We start from the raw sequence: 20,576 nt of genomic DNA on the forward strand, positions 1-20,576 counted from the left end.
TTATTCATCTCTAAATAAAAAGGAAAAAAGCCTTGGATCATGCAAGGAGCAAATTCAGATGAGGAAGAGACAAGACAGGGTGCCACTTTCAAGTCTTGCTAGCTCCCCAACATTACCTACCCCAGCTTTAAGGGCTGCATGGTGGTGGTGTGATGGATGGTGGTGGATCAAGCCCCGTGGAGTTTACAAGATGTTTTCTCTTCATATATATATGTATATATATATATGTATATATATATATATATAATATATATATAAATCAAATTATTGTGATCCTTTCTCAAACAGTGTTGCCAGGTTGGCAACACTATATATATGTGTATATATATATATATATATATATATATATATATATATATATATATATATATATATATATATATATACACATCAGCTCAGCCCAATATGTTAAAAACTAGAATACTTTGGTGGCAACCTGCCCAACCTGGCAACACTGTTTGAGAAAGGATCACAATAATTTGATTTATTAGTGAATGTCCCCCTTTTGACGTCCAGTGATATTATAATCACTGCTGCTTTGTTTGAGTTTTTTTTTATTGATATTTTCACCCGTCTGTTTTTATTTTATAGTGTAATTTAATTGCATTGTATGTTATATGTGTTGTTTGACAAACTGGTCTTATGAGAGTGCCACACAGATATCCCAGTAATGACCAATTAAGATCCCTTTTCCGTCATTATTTAGGTTGTGTTGATGAGGGAGCAACAGATAAGTGTTGAAGTCAAGTTGGACTGAGGGTTACACTAATAAGCTTCTGACCATAAAACTCTGTGCTTCTGATCCATTCTTAACGCAGACTGACATCGTTATGCTGATTCCTGGAGCCATCGTCGCCATGCAGCATCGGTTTGCAAAACTGTTACTCTAATTTCAGCTCAAAAGACTGCGCTGCTGTCAAAGCTTAAACTGTCGTTTAGAGTCATGCTGCAGGGATGTTTTTCATCACTGTTGGATTGGGCAAACAGCTGAGATCCATAAAACTGGATCAGGGACTACACAGTCTGACTTCAGAACACTGTTAGTGTTAACTTTTGAAGTTGAGGAATTCTGCGACTTTCCTCCTAATGTACAGAAAAGAGTGACCAATACATGAACCATGGAGTTGGTTCTGTGAAGCTGTTCCAGGAAACTGTCCCATCTTCCATGACTGTTTACTTTGTGAGAACTGAGATCCAAAAACTTTCTGTACAACCTCTCATTCCTGACACTTCAGTCCCACAAGCTTATGTAACACAGCAACAACATCCGCACTCAAGTTTATTTTTAGACTTTAAGAGTTAAAAAATATACAGAGAATCAGGCAAAGGAAAGCAGAGACCCTGCAGATCACAGGCTGTCAAGTCCCAAGAGAGACCATGTGTCTGACTTGATACTGGGAGCAAGATGTAGGGGTCAGAGTTTGCTTCTCACAGGAAACAGATGGGAGTTGTGTTTGTGTTCACATACAGTAACTTAGTTTTTATAACAAGAACGGTCAAAGCTTTGTGTTCAGCAGTCAGATCACTGTCTAATTTTTTTTAAGTCAGTTCTGAATCTGATGATGATCAAGCATTATAATGTTTTCAGTGTGTTTCATTTAAAAAAAAAAAAAAAAACTCCACATTTAATTTATAATGTAATTAAAAACATCTTAAGTGATGATGATCCTGATTCATGCTTCGACGCAGAGCTGCATGTCACAGAGACAATCCGAAGTGAAGACTTGGGTGATGTGTTGGGTTTTACATGCCCTGTCAGTGCTGTCTTCTTTAGGTACAATGTTTATCCCCACCTCCAGCAGGTAACTGAGAACAGGTGACTGTCTGCTCAGCTGGAAAAGTAAAAGCTGGAACCAGATTCTGCAGATTAAATGTGCTCCTTTTTATTTGATTGAAAGCTTAAATTCAAATACAGGGAAGAACATCAAAATGTGAATGTGTCAGATAACTATTTTACATGTTATCTATAGATGGATGTTTAAAAAGGTTGGAGAATCCTGAAAGAAAAAAGGGCACATAAACATACTATAAAACAAATGTACTAAGTAATGTAAGTATTTGTCTAACTGGCAAAAATCTATGTAATATCAATGCTGACAAACCTGAATGGTAAGCAGTCACTTCTTTAGATTCAATTTAAATATTCTGTTATTACCATTTTCTCTAAACAGTAGAATTATTGAATACATCTACATAAAAGCAGTCTAAGTGGCCATACAGTTGTGCATATATATGAGGATGCTGAACTTCATTTGCTGGCAAACTTTTTGTCTGAGCCTTTAATTGCCATAAGTTAGTGATCAGTGTGCCAGCATACTTTAACTGAGACACCACTTGGAGTTTTTCACCATCAACAAACACACAAGATTGGACAGTCTACTCTCTCTAGAGTAGACTGTCCAAAAAAAGTCCAAGGCTCTCTGGTAAAAAATAACTAAAATGCCTTCATTTCTGCGGCATGGCCATAGTGACCTTAAAAACACCAACACGTTTCAGCCAGTGTGGGCTATACTGTGACAAGCTTGAAGGTGAGATGCTTGATAATGGTGGCTGCAGAGGGGCATCATGTGGGTTGATGAGTTACATCTTTATAATCACTTTCTTCATAGTCTGTTTGTCAGGCTCGGTGTCTCAGACAATGCATTCTTGTGTACCTAGAACATGCTTGACACTTTCAGCTTCATTTAGGGCCTCAGTAAAAGGCTTTGTCATACAAAAGTGAATATATGTTTGGAGTCATTAAAGTTGGAGGTCTGGATAAAGGCTTGGAGCACCAAGTGAAAGTGGAAATCTGTGGCGTGTACACCCAAGCTCGCTGCTCTTTACCTCTGACAACTGTAAAGCTTTTCCTAGGTGTTGTCAGCATGGATGTGTAGCAGTGAAAACTCTGCTGTAGTTCAAGACTGAAGTAGAGTGGCTATCGCGTACTGTAGTGAGTGGGCGATAGTCAGTAAAGGATGGTTCTTACCTGGCTGCATCCTTATCATTTAAATTTTCCCTTTCTTGCCAGGCAACTGTCCATCTTTTATAGAGATGTGATGAGTTCCTGAGGTTCTTTAAGCACCGATGCCATCTATTGTCTGCCTTTCGACATTATTGAAGCAAAGGTTGAAAAGGCATTAATACTATAAATTTAAGGAAGGAAGTGCTGCTTTCCTAGCTCCTCACAGACAAGAATTCTCCTTGAATTTGGTAAAAGACTAAAGGGCCATTTACCCTTTCAGAAAATTGAGCTTCTGCTTGTCTTAAATGTTTTATTGCATATTGTCACATTCGTACTAATGGTGCCATATGACTTTGCATAAAAATAACCAGTCAAGTATTAAAACAGGTTAATGTACTTTCTGCACAAATTAATGCATTCAAATAATACATTTGAACACAGTTCTTTCAAAAGGCACATCAGGAGTGTTGGGAGGCTTCGTCAAGGCTGCATGTAGGTGTTGGACAGGTGGCCTTGGGTTTCATCTGTCCAACACCTACAGCGCAGCCAAGACTCCACTTCACACCGAGCGCAGCGGTCTGCAGCCTGTGACTTTTGAGCTTCATGCAGTACCTTCCTCACTGGTTCTAGAGCAAAATAGAGTTTAATTCTATGGGTTTTGTGGCAACTCGGGAGATAGTAAAGTTGTTCACAAATGGAAGATATTTCAAAGAAGTTAAATTGTCCAGAAAATTGGAGATTTGTTGTCAAGGACAGAAAATGACACAAAATGAAAGCAAATAATTCAGCAAACTGATTTCGGTTCCAGCAGGCATTTGGGATGAGTCAAATGACGAGGTTCTTTATTTTCTTTTGTCCTGACACTTAAAAAAATCAATAAAATGTGTTGATTCAAAGCTATTTTTTAAGAGTGAAATAACTTTCATGGTTTTAAACTATCTTTATTTGCGAGCACAAGTGGCAAAAATGGCTTTTTAGTAATCATTGCAGACCCCTAATCTAGAGTCTTGTGACTAAAGGGCATCACATGCTGGTGAGGCAGGTGAGCAACTAACAGATGGCAGCAGTCCCAACAATATTCATGTGATTTCACCAACCCTGTAGTGTGACTGTCCAAACTACAGCCTATAAGTCTGGAAGTCTTCTCCAGTCAGTTTAGACCTGAAGAGGCCTTTTGAATGAGAGGAGACATGTTTCCATGAGACAAAAGGAAGTGCAGCTGCCTTTGATTTAAGCTCTTAGGTTTAACAGGTACTAAAGCAAAGCTGAGCTGTAATGATCTTTTTGTTGAGTATCTGGGGTTTAACCTCCTCTGTCCTAGTTTGTCAAAAACTCCAGAACCCAGGGATCCAGATTCAGGTTTGTCCCTGCAGTCCCTTTGTGAGTTGTGACCTGCAGGGCACATTCTGGATTTTTTTTTATTTTTATTTATTTATTTATTTTTTTTAAGGATTAAAAATGAAATGTCTTATATTATCCCCAAAAGACATAAACAACATATCAGATCTTGAAAATGAGACATTTTAGCCTTTCATAGAACATATTTGCTCATTTTGAATCGGACGGCAGCAGCACATCTTTTAAAAGTTGGAACAGGGTTACATTTACCATTGTGTAGCATCCCCTCTTGTCTTAATGCCATACAAATAGACTTTGGCAGGTATATTAATATTTTGGCAACCCCTAACAATGGCTAAATCAGCATCCATCTTCTCCCTGTAACTTCTCTGAGATATCTCCAGTCAGGAAAAGTCAGTCTTATATCTTGCCTTATCTTTTGTCTGTCCCTTTCCCTCTCTCTTTTCCTTACCTCCTCTGATAATGTCCTGTTGTGTTACATTGATGGGTCACCCATGGTCCACTTTTAAATGGCTAGTGTGTTGATATCTAGTTCATGCTGCATAAAGCGAAACACAGCAGGAACATGATGGTCATTGCGAGACAAATGAATAGTGAAGTGTGATTTCAAAGTGTGCTGCATGGCAACAAATGTTCCAGGAATGTAAAAATCACTATACCATCAAAAGCATGGACTTTTATAGTCAGAAAGTTATGTTGTGTTGCTTTAATAACTGTAAATGCATTGCTGTGTGAGAGCTCCAAGATCACCAGAGTCCAGTTCGACCTTTACCATTGTCTCATGCAAACAGTCTCATGCAATCCTGATTCTCTAAATCTCTCGATGATACTATAATTGATGTGTTGCTAACCTCAGATTTAAAATAAGCTAATATTTTCCATGACATGGTAAAATGTCTCACTTTTAACATTTAATATGTTCTTTGAGCTCTACTGGGATTAAAATATAATGTTATGTCCACTGCCTCTTGTTTTCTTCTGTGCATTCATTTCAAATGATGAGTAACTCAGTTTTTGTTACAAAATCTTTTACTGCTTAGCATCGTCGTCCAGATGAATGTCTTTGCCTACAAATGAAGCACGTTCTGCTAGTTTTTGACATTTTATTAAATAACACACAGAAATAAAACTCCATAAAAATAAAGCATGCTATAACTGAATAAACAACTCAAACATTTAACTTTCCATCTGCACTGTCACTGAAATCTACCCAGCAGTGCCTCAGCAGGAAAAAAAGACGAGAACCAACGCAGCTGATTGCTCAGAGAATAAATTAATGTGAGACAGATGACCTGACCTCCAAAAAAACCATGATGTGTGGGAGAGGATGTCCCATCTGTCACTGATTATTAAAAGTCTGAAACCGATTGATGGACACAGTTCTTCCTCCGTCTGAGACAGATTGAGGGAACCCAGACCACATTTTCCATGAACCATTATGTCTGGGTGGATTATGGTAACCATCAGCTTACAAAAATGGGAGAAACGTCCTGTCCTCCACTAACGAGTGTGAGAAGTTTCTCAGGTCTCTGGGATGGAAGACTGTTTTGTATCCGAGGAGGCCCAAAAGTGGCTGACAGGCAGTCTGGGTGTAGACCACCATATCGAAGGACAGCTTCACCCTCCAGTTCTCTGCATTGGCTGCAGAGTCCCGAACTGTGGTAAACTTTTGTCGGGACAATAGATCGCTGCTGCCCCGAGTGTTGTTCAGGATCCAGTCCACGACATTGTGGTCCAGAACAAGACCGAGGAAGCTGTACAGCTCCCGGGTTTTCTGGAGGGGAAACCGGGCCAAGTCTTCATACCTAAACAAAAGAGGGAGCATAAGTATAAGTTATCTAAATAAAACAAAACTGTCAGAAATGTGTAAAACATAACCCAACTACATCCATGCAGCCATATATACACTGCTAAAAGAAATAAAGGGAACACTAAAGTAACACGTTGTAGATCTGAATGAAAGAAATTTTTTTATTAATTTTTTTTTGTCTTTCCATAGTTAAATGTGCTGACAAAAAAATCACACAAAAATTATGAATGAAAATCAAATGTATCAGCCCATGGACGTCTGGATTTGGAGTTATACTCCAAATGAAAGTGGAAAAACACACTTTGATGTAATGTCCTTTAAATAAGTCAAAATGAGGTCAGTAGTGTGTGTGGGCTCCACGTGCCTGTATTGATAAGTTTAAAATACAGTAACTGTGTTTTGGTTAGTACATGTTTCATTGTTATATATGTATTATTGTGAAATGAGTAGAAGTCTTATTTTATTCTAAAGGTGTGGACGGAAGGAAGTGGGTCGGTGTAGATGTGGTAAACATGGTGTCAGTGAAATAAAGTTAACGTTCGACTTCGAATGTGAGTATTTTATTTGTGTAACAGTATGACCTCCCTACAATGCCTGGGCATGCTCCTGATGAGGCAGTGGATGTTCTCCTGAGGGATCTCCTCCCAGACCTGGACTAAAGGATCCACCAACTCCTAGACAGTCTGTGGTGCAACTTGGCATTGGTGGATGGAGCGAGACATGATGTCCCAGATGTGCTCAACTGGATTCAGGTCTGGGGAACGGGCGGACCAGTCCATAACATCAATGCCTTCGTGTTGCAGGAACTGCTGACACACTCCAGCTACATGAGGTCTAGCATTGTCTTGCATTAAGAGGAACCCAGGGCCAACTTTACCAGCATATGGTCTCACAAGGGGTCTGAGGATCTCATCTCGGTACCTAATGGCAGTCAGGTTACCTCAGGCGAGCACATGGAGGGCTTTGCGGCCCACCAAAAAAATTCTACCCCACATCATTACTGACCCACTGCCAAACTGGTCATGCTGGAGGATGTTGCAGGCAGCAGAACGTTCTCCACGGCATCTCCAGACTCTGTCACGTCTGTCACATGTGCTCAGTGTGAACCTTCTTTCATCTGTGAAGAGCACAGGGCGCCAGTGGTGAAATTGCCAATCTTGGTGTTCTCTGGCAAATGCCAAACGTCCTGCACGGTGTTGGGCTGAAAGCACAACCCCCACCTGTGGACGTCGGGCCCTCATACCATCCTCATGGAGTCTGTTTCTGACTGTTTGAGCAGACACATGAACATTTGTGGCCTGTTGGAGCTCATTTTGCAGGGCTCTGGCAGCGCTCCTCCTGTTCCTCCTGGCACAAAGAAGGAGGTAGCGGTCCTGCTGCTGGGTTGTTGCCCGCCCACGGCCTCCTCCTGTCTCCTGGTAGCGCCTCCATGCTCTGGACACTACGCTGACAGACAAAGCAAACCTTGCCACAGCTCGCATTGATGTGCCATCCTGGATGAGCTGCACTACTTGAGCCACTTGTGTGGGTTGTAGACTCCGTCTCATGCTACCACTAGAGTGAAAGCACCGCCAGCATTCAAAAGTGACCAAAACATCAGTCAGAAAGCATCGGAACTGAGAAGTGGTCTGTGGTCACCACCTGCAGAACCACTCCTTTATTGGGTGTGTCTTGCCAGTTGCCTATAATTTCCACCTGTTGTCTATTCCATTTGCACAACAGCATGTGATTGGTTGTCAATCAGTGTTGCTTCCTAAGTGGACAGTTTGATTTCACAGAAGTGTGGTTGATGTGGAGTTACATTGTGTTGTTTAGGTGTTCCCTTATACTGTACATAGGGGGGCTTCCACAAATTAAATATGACTATTTAATTTCAAAAGAAATTGCTATTAAGAAACATTTAAGAACTCCAATCTGTAACATTCATCTGTGTACAATTTTCTGGTACAGCAATTACACTGGTCCACATGTTGAAGCTCAGCTTTGTGATTCACTTAAAAAAAGAGTGATGAGCGACAAATCTAGCAGATTTTTGTGGTGGTGAAAACCTTTGAAAACCGAAATTAAAATTGGTATCATTCCCTCTTATCAATGAGCAGCAGCAGGTACTGCCGCAGGGCCCTACCCAAAAGAACACACAATAGGTTTGGTCCTCATGCAGCACCCAGCGCCAAGCTGCTGTCCGATATGGAGGTTTTCACATCTGCTTCATGGCCAAACGAAAGGTGAAATGTGCAAAGGAGCCACTGGTTAGCCCAACCTTATTCACCTTACTTTTCTACTGAATAGAAATGTAATTAAATACATTTTTCCAACATTAATTGTTGGAAAAAGCTTCTTGACTTTGATCAAACAATACAAGTTTTTTTTAACAGTTTAAGAAGAAACACAAATTTATCTGTCCTTTATCCTGTAAGCCTCATTCTTCTCACCTGAGCAGCATGTACCTCCCTTTGAGCCATGGCGGTCTAGCCAGGCCTGTGGACACGGATTGGAGGAAGTCCTCACACACTGTGTTGATCTGTTTCAGGTCCAAGTTGTGGGGTCGACGTCCTGTTGCCCTCCACAGACGCCACAGCCGATAGGTGTCTCGAAAAGTCTCAATGCGAGATGCCAGGATGCCACGTGGATCACGGACAAGCTGGACCACCTGAGAGTGATGAAGGTATTTACTGGGACAGTATAAACTATGCAACTCTGTGTTACAGGTGAATAAGTATAAAGTCAGCGTTTCCAGTGTAAAGTCCGCTAAACAAAATTGACATATTTTGTCCCATATTTTTTTAACGGCATTTAATTTCAATGACATACAGCTACGGGGATGTGATGTGACACAGCTTACAGCTGCTCGGCAAAGCAGCATTGGTAAAAAGTTGGCCTGATCAGGCAGGAAGCAGACCACAGAAGGTTCTCAGAGAAGTATTAAAAACAAAGAGACAACATCTTTTCCCCAGCAGAACAAAGCTTTCGCTCTGTTTCAGGTTGTGGGAGCTCCGCTCAGTGGCAGAAACAGGCTACAACAGGTTTAAGCAATTTCTGGTGTCAAAAACAGCTACACAAAATCTTCCAGTCCACGGCTCACTGAGGGCCTAAAGGATCAGACAGCAGGACTCAAAGCAGCAGAAAGAAAGTGGTGCAAATCAAAAGAGCAAAACGTCTTGTCTGGGTACCGACAAAAACTTGCTTCTTTCACATCCAGCCTACAGGCTGCCAAGATAGCCTTTTATCAGAAGGTGATCCATAATGCTTACAACACACAATTGTTCATAGTATTTAACTGTCTTCTATCTGCACCAACTGCTCAGCGACCCGCTGCGTTGGCTGAGAAACGATCGCTTCCTACTTCACTGAATGGGTAAACAATTATCTGAGCCTGACCAACTTAGCCTGCCCCAACAAGCTGCTCTTTCAGCTCGCTGCCTTTGACACAGTCAACCAGCGGATTATCCTCTCCACATTCTCGCTTAGCGTCTCAGGATCTGTCCTCTCGTGGTTCACATCTTTACTCACAGGAAGATCTTCAGAGCTTCCTGGCAAGGGTGGGGATTCCAAATCGCATGGGTTTTAAAAGCAGGGGTGCCCCCCTCTTCTCTTTTAACTATATATCTCCTCAATGATTAGCTCTCATGGCCTCTCCTACCACGCTACGGGGATGACACTCAGCTTTTCTTTTCCTTCCCAGCTGATGACCCAGCCGTCTCAAAGAGAATATCAGCATGCCTTGCTGATATCTTTGTATGGAAGAAAGACCACCACCTTTAGCTAAATCTTTCCAATACCAAGCTTATTGTGGTTTCAGATAATCCTTCCTTACCCAGCAGATGAGTGTGCAGTTCATCATTACACTTCTGCCTATGTCATCTACAAAGAATCTTGGTGTCATTTGGTGACTTTTAAGATCCATGTTGTCTCGGTTGATGATTTGCTTTCTACAACATCAGGAGAATCAGGCCCTACTTAACAGAAAACACAACACAATTCAAGATTCAGGCTCTGGTCATTTCACACATCGACTACTACAATTCCTTAGTGAAAGGCCTGCCTGCATGCTCAATTCAACCCCTGAAGATGATTCACAATGCAACAGCATGTCTGGTCTTAACCCAGCCCATAAGACCTCATGTCCCTTCGCTGCTAATCATACTTCACAGCCTTCCACTTGCAATGTGCATCAAATTCAAAGCTCTAATTCTGGCTTACAAGGCAATAACTGAAACAACTCTTAATCTTAATCCAGAGTTATGTTCTGCCAATGAAAGACACCTAATGCTCCTACCACGATGCAAGACAAAATCAGTAGCTAGTCTCTTTTCCTCAGTTGTTCCCCGGTGGTGGAATGATCTACTGAACTCTGGCTGATCCGCAGAGTCCCTGTCTACTTTTAAGAGCAAGCTAAAAACTAAGCTTTTCAAGGAGCATTTCTGACCTTAGTTTACCTCTTCTACTTATGAGAATGGGTTAGAAAAACCTGAAGATATTATGTGATGAAATCATTTTTAGCAGACTAAGGAGGGGAAGGGAGCAAAAACAGAACAAAACAAATTTTAAAAAAAAATTCACTGCCTCGAGCACTACATGGTTAAACTGTGTGAACTGTGTTAAAGTGGTCTCAAAGTAGTCTGACTACCCCTTAATTAGGACACCCTTACTGTTTGATTTGTTTGCTTGTGTTGTTCTCACTCTCAGATAAGTTGCTTTTAAGAGAAGCATCTGCTAAATTTTCAATCAAAGTTCACACCAAAAGTGCTCACACAAGCTGACTGACCTCCCATCAACATGCAGACCACCATGTACTGATCAATCATATTGAATTTTGTTTGTCATTGTTACATCTCTTTTCCTGATTTTTCTGGCCCTGGGCCTGTTTATTACCTCCTCTGTACATATCTGAGCCCCCTGTATCAGGTCTGTGTGGTTCTGTATGGAACTATGATAGTGACACATTTGCTAACTTGAACCTCCATATTTGTTACTGTTACTATCAGTACAAATAGAAATTAAATCAACAAATACAGATTACCTTTGCTAGTCTGAAAATACAAGTCAGTTTTACAAGTACAAATCATTTACACACCTACTCAAGAACCAATATAATTCCTCTAATTCCTAACAAAGGCCACCCTTCTGTTTTGACCCAGGCTAGCCTTCTAAAAGCAAGTGAGTTTATGAATGCTATAAGGCAGGGATCACCAACTCTAGACTTCTTGTGTTCTGGAGTTCTTGAGTTCAGAGTTGGTGGACTTCTTGGACTCGCAGTGGGGAAACACTGAAACATGTTTTCAGTGTTTACCCACTGCAACACATCTGGTTCAGATGAAATGGTTGTTATGATGCATGGAGATGTGAACCCAAATGCAGGCTAGAGAGGCAGAGGAAATGCTATGAATATATTTTAATTAACTGAACAGACACAGCCAATGAACCAGAGAATGAAACCAGAAACCAGGTAGCATTTATATACAAAAAACACAACAAGACGCAGGTGGATAGCATTAACTTAGTTAGGGGAAGCTAAACGAAATACACAGGGAGGAAAAACTACAAGACGAAAACTATACTAAAACTATACTAAAACCACATCATGACAATCAATCTCCAGTATCTTATGTCAAGTCCTACAAGCAGCAAGCCTCTTATCGACCCAGTATTTGAACCTGGTGTGTTGCAGCAGGAAAACATTTAAAAACCTGTAAGACACTGGCTGCGAGGTCCGACGTTGGTGAGCCCTTTTCAATGTGAAGAAAACAAGTTTCGATCAGCAAATTTCACTGAGGGTTCTTAAAGAGAAACTGCACTTGAAAGTGTGATTTTTGAGCTGTAAACAACATAATAACTTAACTGTGATGAAAACACTTTATATTGTTGTTGATCAAAACAGCCCCTACAGAATAAAACCAGGCTTTGTTTGTCATGATGTATCCGTAAACTTGGTGCTCCCCTGCATCACAAGTAAATTTAAAAAAAAAGGCAGAATGGCCTTGAGGGCATAGAAATTACACCCACCAACACATATGCATGGCTGTAAAACTGTTATCTGACGTAGAATGACTTTTACAGAGCTTTGGGAAAAAATATGGCTGCAATAGGACAAGTTTGTGCTTTTGAACGGTATGAAAATAGGTCTGGACTTTATTCTTTACCTGCTGATCATCATCTGGTGACAGGCATCAACTCAATTCACAGCAGCAGCAACTTGCAGCAGTACTTCCAACAGCTGCATCAACCTGCCATGAGTCTCCACAGCTTGCCAGAGCTTGCTGGAGCTGTTGATGCAAGCCAGTGCAAGGGCGCTGACAGCTCATAGCGATGTGCCTCAGAACCACTGTGTTGTATAGCTGAAGGGATTCTGGAGGGAAAAAGTCCTCAACCTCAAAAACCACTCGGTGGTGGCCAAAGTGCTCTGAATCTGTATCTTTCCGTCTTGTTAACAGCCTAAGCTGTTTGACATTCAATAATTCCTGCTTGTGTATTTACAAGTCCACTCTCTACCCCCATAGTAGTATCCAGAAACATACTATGTTTTAGGAAGCTATGGCAGTCCTACTGGCCTTTTTATGGGCTCAATAAAAAGTGATAAGGATTTTGCTGCAATGTAGGAATATTTGCAAATCCTTTCATAAGTTGTATTTGTAAATCAAGTTTTTTCACCCTGTACAAAGAAATCTGCCTGAATAATTCAAGTTTTTGAATGTGAGAAATGGCTCATGGTGCAATGTGGAAGAATGCGGTAATCTCATGACAACTCACAGTGTGTTCGGACCAAACGCGTTTTGAGCGTCAAGAGCGGCAGGTTTCTATGTAAAGTCTATGTGGAGGAGCGGCAAGGGGGCGTTGAGCTTTCTCGCGTCGCGTTTTGAGCGTTTTGGGCGTCGGCATTCCGTGCGGAACGCGCGTCAAAAGCCAGAGATGGGCAAAACTGAACTTGGGGCTCCTGGAGGATTTCTGTGGTGAACCCAGACACGGGGCTGAGATGCGATTACTCCGTGCAATATTTAGAATAACCATTCCTTGCTAAAAAAAAAAAAAAAAAACTGAATATTGCTGATTTGACAACGTAGCAGGATACGTTGCCTAGCAACGCTTTGTTTGGGGGTGGCGGCTGCTCTCTGCTGAGTGCGGCTCTTGTTGCATTAACACTGACTATCACTGCCCTACGACAACATTCTCTAGCTTTATTTATTAAATAAAACCATGTCATATCTCTACTAAATCTGCCATCATTCAAACTGACCGGAAGAAAAGCGCTGCCTCCCTCCTCTCTTTTCCGCCGCGTTTGCCGCTTGCTCCAGACACAAGCGGCAGACGCGGCAGGAGCGTTGGGAGCGTTTTGGGCGTCGGACACAAAAGTGGCAGTTTAGTGACCAGGGTCGAGCGTTCAGCGTTTGGTCTGATGCAGCTCAGTGTTTTGCTCCTACGGAAACCTGCATGTGTCCTGCATGTGATACAAAAAGCTAGATCCTACAAATCCTTCAGTTTTTGCTAAAGGGTTTTTGGATATAAGACTTGTTGTGGACCAGCTATTTTATTGGACTACTCTTACTAGCTGATGAAACAAGAGTGTTTTTGTTGCAGTGTCATCTACTACTGGAGTATGGCTTCAGAGATAAATTTCATTTCCGACTGTTCTACAACAGGTATTTACTGAATCTAGTTATGATTGCAGTCTGGAATTTTATACATTCAGATTCAATGAATCTTAACTTTCTAATGGTGTCTAACACAAGAAAGGACTTGGAAAGGAGGCCAAGTACTGAGAACATATATTTGTCACATCCTGCCCACAGGACGTCTGGTACTAAGAGGATAGAGAATAATTAAGAGGGAAAAACTGATGTCAGTAAAATGGAAACAAATACCCACGGTGGTGCTTGTTTATATTTGAAATTCATTTTTGTTTTTTTTTTCATTTTTGGCTGTTTTGGGAATCATGTTCTTGGCATGTCAAAATGACTTATGTCATTCATATGTGATGTATGTAAACATCATACTTTTTCAGGACCGTGTTCACAGTAAAGGTCAGATCGGAAATGTAACGCTGATGCAAACATGTAGACAGTTATTGGCTGCTGCAGCTACTGACAGTAGTAGCTCCATGTGAACCGAGTGAGATGTTCCTCTACCTTCAGGTTAAGTTTTGGGTCCTCCATCAGAGCTCTGAGGTCGCTAATTTGTGGGATCCGGACCGTCTTGATGGCTGCGTGGTGCTTTTCTCTGCAGGCATCGGCTGCCAGAGACACGTTGAGTGGTCCACACTTCTTCACACATTCACCCTCATCAGACAGGACCAGACTCTGCTCTTTTGGGCCGAGTTGGGCTTCACACACAGGTGCGGAGCAAAGAGACCGACCTAAACACGACACATACACACGTTAGCATGTTGTAAAGACACTGGTGTGACATGGACGGGCAAGTCTCTTACTGGCTCCTCGTCGGAACAGCTTGTCGGTCAGATGCTGAGCAGGACGGGGTTGGATGTAGTTCTCCAGGCTGTGGAGGTGACACTGATACAGAGACCTCAGCAGGTCTCTGGCTGCTCCCAGCATCACCCTCCTCTCAGACAGGTTACGACTTTGTGCCAGGCGAGGCAGCAGTGCCAGCTGGACATGGTACAAAGGCTCAAAAAGGTAGAAGACCTGCAGAGACAAAGACAACAAAGAGGTCAACAGACTTAATCTAAGGAAAGATGAATTCCAACATGACAATCATTTGGATAGTCAGAGGTTGTTTTTGAAAAACACATAGAATGCTCCGCTGCCTAGAATTAATTTGCAGCACATCTTTTTCTAAACAGAGTTATTCAGTTTTAAGCATCCATTTAGAGAACGGTAGAAGACATTTTCCAGGAGCATTTTTCTTATATTGCTTAAAATCCCCTTCATATCCCAACTGAAACCAACTAAGTAATGCTTTAACACAAAATTAAAGATATTTAGCTACCGGTCAAACGGGCAGGAATTAAAAAAACACCAAACATTTTTACCAGCCCATTCTTTTTTTTCTTTTTTTTTTGTCTTGTCCAGCATTTAAGCAGGCAAAATGGATTTTCTGGATGCTCTATTCTGCTGGGCAAATTTACTTTGCCAAGGGAAGCATCATAGATATAATGCTCCCCTTGATATTCTGGATTTTAATTTTATTTTTCAATTTATTTTGCATAATTCTTTGTATTACAAAGTTTGTACTGCTGGACCGGACCGGAGAGGACAGAAGAGGGACAGAAAAAGAATCGAAAAGAAGAGAAAACAGAAAACACCTCGTAGAGAGAGAGAAAGAGAGAGAGAAAGGAAAAAAAAAAGATTGAAAAAGAGAACAGCCTACATACATTTGCTTGTATATAAGCACACCTACACACCCACTTATATATGCACACATCCATACACCTATACATACTGGAGTCATGTTCCCCCTGCGGGAGGACGAAGCCATCAACTATCAGGAAAACCCAGAGCTCACAAGCTAAATTAGACACACAGGAAGAAAACCAGCCGTTGTTAGTAACTGAACCTGCAGGCGACTCAGTGACTGTGTCACATGCAGAACATACAGAGTGGAACGTGTTCAGAGAAGAGTGATCAATGTGGCCCCGCCCACACGCAGGCAAGAGGAAGGCCCGGAGAACCCCGAGGCTCAAGCAGCTGGCGGCCGTCCCCAAGCACAGATCCCAACCGCCCAGCTCCAGAGCCAGCCATGCATCCACCTAAGAGGTGGCAGAGGGGGAACAGGCTCCAGCAGCCCGGAGCGGCAAAGCCCGGCTCTGCCGGGCACCGGCCACCCAGGGCAGACAGAATGCGGGCCCCAGGACCCCAAGAGCCCGAAGGCAACCCCCCCACCCCCGTAGGCAGAAGGTACAGCCCACGCCAATGGAGAGCCAGGATACCCAGACCGCCACTGAATGGTAGCCAGGCCGCGCCCCAGTGCACCAGCCGCACTCCCCGGCCACCAAGGCCCTTTCACCCCTACCACTCACTCACTCACTCACACTCTCACACCCTCACACACTCTCACACACTCTCAAACACTCACACTTACACACACACACACACGCATTCACATATGTGCACACACATTCCCTTCCTACACACACACACACTATCTATCCTGTTGCTTACAGACACCCCATCCCGCACTCCCCCGCTCCTCTGCCCCCCCCACCCCATTCAAACTCACACCCCATCTCCCCATGACACACCCTCACACTCATCACGCGCCCCCTACTCAGTCCCCATCCACACACACTTCTGCTTTACACTCAATCCACCCCAGTTCCCCTTATACATTGTCCCCCTATACATGCCCATACTCCGACCCCATCCCTCCACCTCGCTCCACCTCTATACACCCACACACACCCCATCACATACTCCACTCTACACACATACATACCCCCTAACCCCCCCCCTTTACCAGCCCATTCTAAACAATGGTGATATGTCCATCTAACTCAACTGCCATTTGTTCCTTCCTGCTCAATCCGTCGGAAACAATTATTGTGTTTCCGTAATTTGGAGGCGTGGTTTGGGGGGGGGGGGGGGGGGGGGGGGGGGTGTCTGTAGAAAAAAGGTTTGAACTTTTGAATTGTGTATTTTCAAAATGAAGCTTGAGCGAACTGTTGAGCGAACAAGTCTAACAACCATCTTTGGTACAGCCCCAACGGGCCAACAATCCAACAATTAACTTTGGGATATTGTAGCATTTTTAACTTTGCTATCAAACAGAAATGGTAACTGTGGCACAGAGAAGCCAGCTGGAGAAGAGCGATCAGGTAGAGGAGAAAGTGGTGGTTTGTAGAGAGAGCCTGACACATCTGATGCTCAAGTATTAGACGGAATAGCCTAATATCAGTTTATCACATTCACTCAGCAGCTCCGGGCTGGGTTGCTCATTGCACAGTAGTACAATCCTAACAAGTTATACCTCATTGTAATGACTCATCAAGTTTGCCAACCACTGATTGAGATAATTTAGTCACAAAGATTGTCAAACTGAGCGCCATTAAACAAACCACTCTGGTTATACTATCACCCATCTTTTAAACATATTTACTCCTCTTTAAGAACCTGCAGTGGTGCAGAAGAACAAGAAACCACCTGCTCTCTGATTGTACAGTTAGATTAGGCACCATCCAATCAGATAGAAGTATAAAAAGAACAAAATTCACATCTGCAACTTTAGAGTCTCACATGAAGTTTGATGCTAAATTACTTTTTTCCCACAAATGTAAACCTTTTTTACAACCATTCAAGTCCTATCCTTAATGTCTACAAACTTATTTTTGGGGGGCAGATTCCTTGTGCAGGATGACAGAACTGAATTTACAAATATAAACTCTGAGATTTTTTGCAAACATTCATTTACAGCTGGAAAATAATATGACTTTATATTGAGTCCATAAAATTCCTTGCAAGAAAAATTTACAATACCCAGATTCTGATGGTCTGTTGTTCCTAATTAAAGTCTGGGATTATTTTTTATCTAACATTGTTTGATTTTGTTGTTCCAATATTTTTTTTTAACCGTATGTCCCCTGTGAAATACAGTGTATGTATGCTTTTGAATTGTTCTCATGGCATACAGTCTAGGTTTTACAGGATGCCAAGTGATACATCACCTGAGGCAGGGGGTGGGTGGTAGGAGCAGGTTTGTGTTTCCATTTCTGCTTGTTTCTTTCCTTTTCCAACACACTGAACTCCTCAAATGTTTGGCCAAACAAATCTATTATTCAAAGTAATGAATATTTTTCAAACCAGCTGAAATCAGACTGTAATTTTTCTACTCAGGTATAGCCCCACCCATACCCGTTTCTCTATCAGCAGTAAGGAAGGAAAAGAAGTAGAAGGAAAAGTGCACAGTTTTTAGGATCTCTTGTTCATTTTCTTGTTTTTTTGGGTTTTTTTTTTTTTTTGCTTTTTCTTTCTACAGCATGTGATTCAACTTTACTACAAGCTTTATAAATTCAGCTCATGCACTCCTCTGTATTATTACGCATGTAATAAGTGTGTGTTCAGTCGGGGTGGGAAAATCGAATCGAAAATCTGGATTTTTTTGCTTCACAATTTTAAAATCGATTTTTTTTTTTGTTAAAAAAAAATCACATTTTTTTTAAACAAATAAAAGTAATCCATTATGAAATTTTTGCAATTTTAATTGTTTTTATTGATCTTTTTACTTGTCTTCTTGGGCGTAATAGCAGCAGAATGATGATCTGGCTACTGTGTTGTTTTTCCTCATTCAAATCAAGAAAAATGACGAACAAAAAGAAAAAGTTTTATACATTTCTTTTGTTTTTAATCTACAAAATCAGCAATATAGAGAAATTGTAAGAATCACAATTTAAATCGAATCGGCACCCAAAAAATCAGAAACAAATCGAATCGGGACAAAAGCATATCGTCACAGCCCTAGTGTTCAGTGATTAACCTTAACCTTTGCAACCACTTTGTTTGGATTACTTCTTTGTTGTTGTGATGCTTATTGGTAATAGATCTTATAATGGTGGAAAGTACGTCTATTTCCCTTTTAACTGGAGCCACATTTGTAAGGAAAACGTATTTGTGGGACAGAGTTGATTATGTGGATTATGCCATGAAAAATCTGGCAAAACTTTTCTGGCAAACAGCTGATTCTGCCTGATTTGCAGCACTATCATGGTCCTGCAACAGAGTTCAGCTGGCTTGTAGGGTCAAAGTGTGGAGTAGACATGGAGAATGCTGCTGATTGCTGCAGCGATGAGTAACATGTTCTTGTGAAGGCAGTGTGACGATGTGGGACAGCATACCTCTATCTGGAAAACAGGGCTTGACATTATGGAGGAATTCTATATCGCCACAGTCTGGGAATGAACTCTGTTTTCCATAATGACAATGCTGGCCCCTGCAGAGTGAGGTTTATCAGAGACTACCTCAACAGGATAGATGGCTTGCCTGCAGTCCTGACCTAAACCAGGATCCTCTTGCTGTTGGTACCAGAATGACTGAACTGGTGACCAGCATGAGGAAGAAGTACCAGACTGTGTGTGCTTTTCAACATGATGCTGAGGTCCCTGTTTGATAAATACAGACATACTTATCTTCCCAACACGTCTTGTTTTGTCAGACATAAGTCATTCAGTCTAATTACCAACACCAAACAAGAGTCAACCGCAGAACCAGCTGTCTGACAAAGATTTGGCAAGTTTTTCATGACAGACACACACAGACACAACCCACTCAGCTCTCCTGTCCACAAACACATTTTCCTTATAAATGTGGCTCCATTTATAAGTTAACTGAACTGTACACAATTTATCATTAAGAAGCACTGTTACCACGAACAAAAAATCCACCAAACACTCATTTCTTCACCGTTTGAGCTGTCTACGTTCGTTTTCTGTATGTTTTTGTTGTACAAAATATTTAGTCCATCACCAAATGCAGTGGAACAGACATTTTCCTGGAGCATTTTTAAAGTATGATGGAATATTTCTTGTAGATCAACAATTAGCTGGACTGAAAATGTCTATGTCTGGAAAACAATGGAGAACATTTGTGTTTTCTGCTTTTATGGTTTTCATATCGTCCACGTGACTTGAATCTCTGGAATCTACATGAACGCACATGATGTTCTGACCTCTGGATGTTGGTTGAACAGCTGGCCCACAAACGAAGACCCGCTCCGTGTGGTGGCCAGAATGAGGATGTTGGTTCTCCTGTTTGCGTTATGGGAGGGAGGCGAGGAGATGGATGATGGAGTTGGGGAAAGAACGTCATCGCATCCTGGTGTGTCCCTGCAGGCTCCCATTGCTTCTCTGAGGGTGCAGTTGATCGAACGGCTGGTGGAGGCCAGACCGACCGAGCACAGCAGGCTGAACGGGGTGGTGGAGAAGGTCCGGATGGCTGTGTACTGGATAGCTATGGAGGCTAATGCTAGCAGTACCACGGACTTCCAGGAACACTGCATGGTGACTGGACGGACGCATCAGGATCCACAGGACTGCTCTGCTGCAGGACACAGACAAAACCAGAAGTTAATGATCTTACTGTGATGGTGAAGAACCTGGAGGGATGATCAGCTAGAATCCTGCATCAGACCAGAGCAGGACAAGGTTTCTCTCCTAAAACTCCAGCGACTGGTCTCCACACTTCCCAGATGTTTACAGACAGAAGAACAGGGGATACGATACAAGGCTAAATATCACCCTGGAACTACTTTTCACAGATATGATGTCATCAGACTCATGAGAAGCTCATATTTTTCATGAAATGGTGAAATGTCATTTTCAGTATCTAATATGTTGTTTATTTTCTGCTGGAAACAGAATGTTATTTTATGAGATTTGGAAATCATTCTGCTCTGTTGTTATTTGTTTTACACAGAGACACTGATTTTTAAAAGGTTGGTTTTATCAAACGGTGATGAACAAAGATTTTAAACATCACATGATCTGCATTATGTGAGCTCAGTCTGAAATAAAACACACAATCATAA

General features: G+C 41.9%; 1 protein-coding gene across 1 annotated transcript; it reads right to left on the bottom strand.

Annotated features, from left to right (window-relative positions):
- Window positions 1-5,771: 5,771 nt before the first annotated feature.
- LOC306763650 (carbohydrate sulfotransferase 1-like) lies at window positions 5,772-20,048 on the bottom strand (the record flags this gene model as incomplete). Its single annotated transcript, XM_079250510.1, has 5 exons — window positions 5,772-6,108; window positions 8,546-8,763; window positions 14,234-14,460; window positions 14,533-14,746; window positions 19,719-20,048. The coding sequence occupies 5 exons, from the start codon at window positions 20,046-20,048 to the stop codon at window positions 5,772-5,774; spliced, it is 1,326 nt and encodes a 441-aa protein (XP_079106636.1).
- Window positions 20,049-20,576: the final 528 nt, after the last annotated feature.

This window comes from Telmatherina bonti (genome assembly GCF_933228915.1).
Source record: "Telmatherina bonti genome assembly, chromosome: 2".
NCBI classification, from domain to species: domain Eukaryota; kingdom Metazoa; phylum Chordata; class Actinopteri; order Atheriniformes; family Telmatherinidae; genus Telmatherina; species Telmatherina bonti.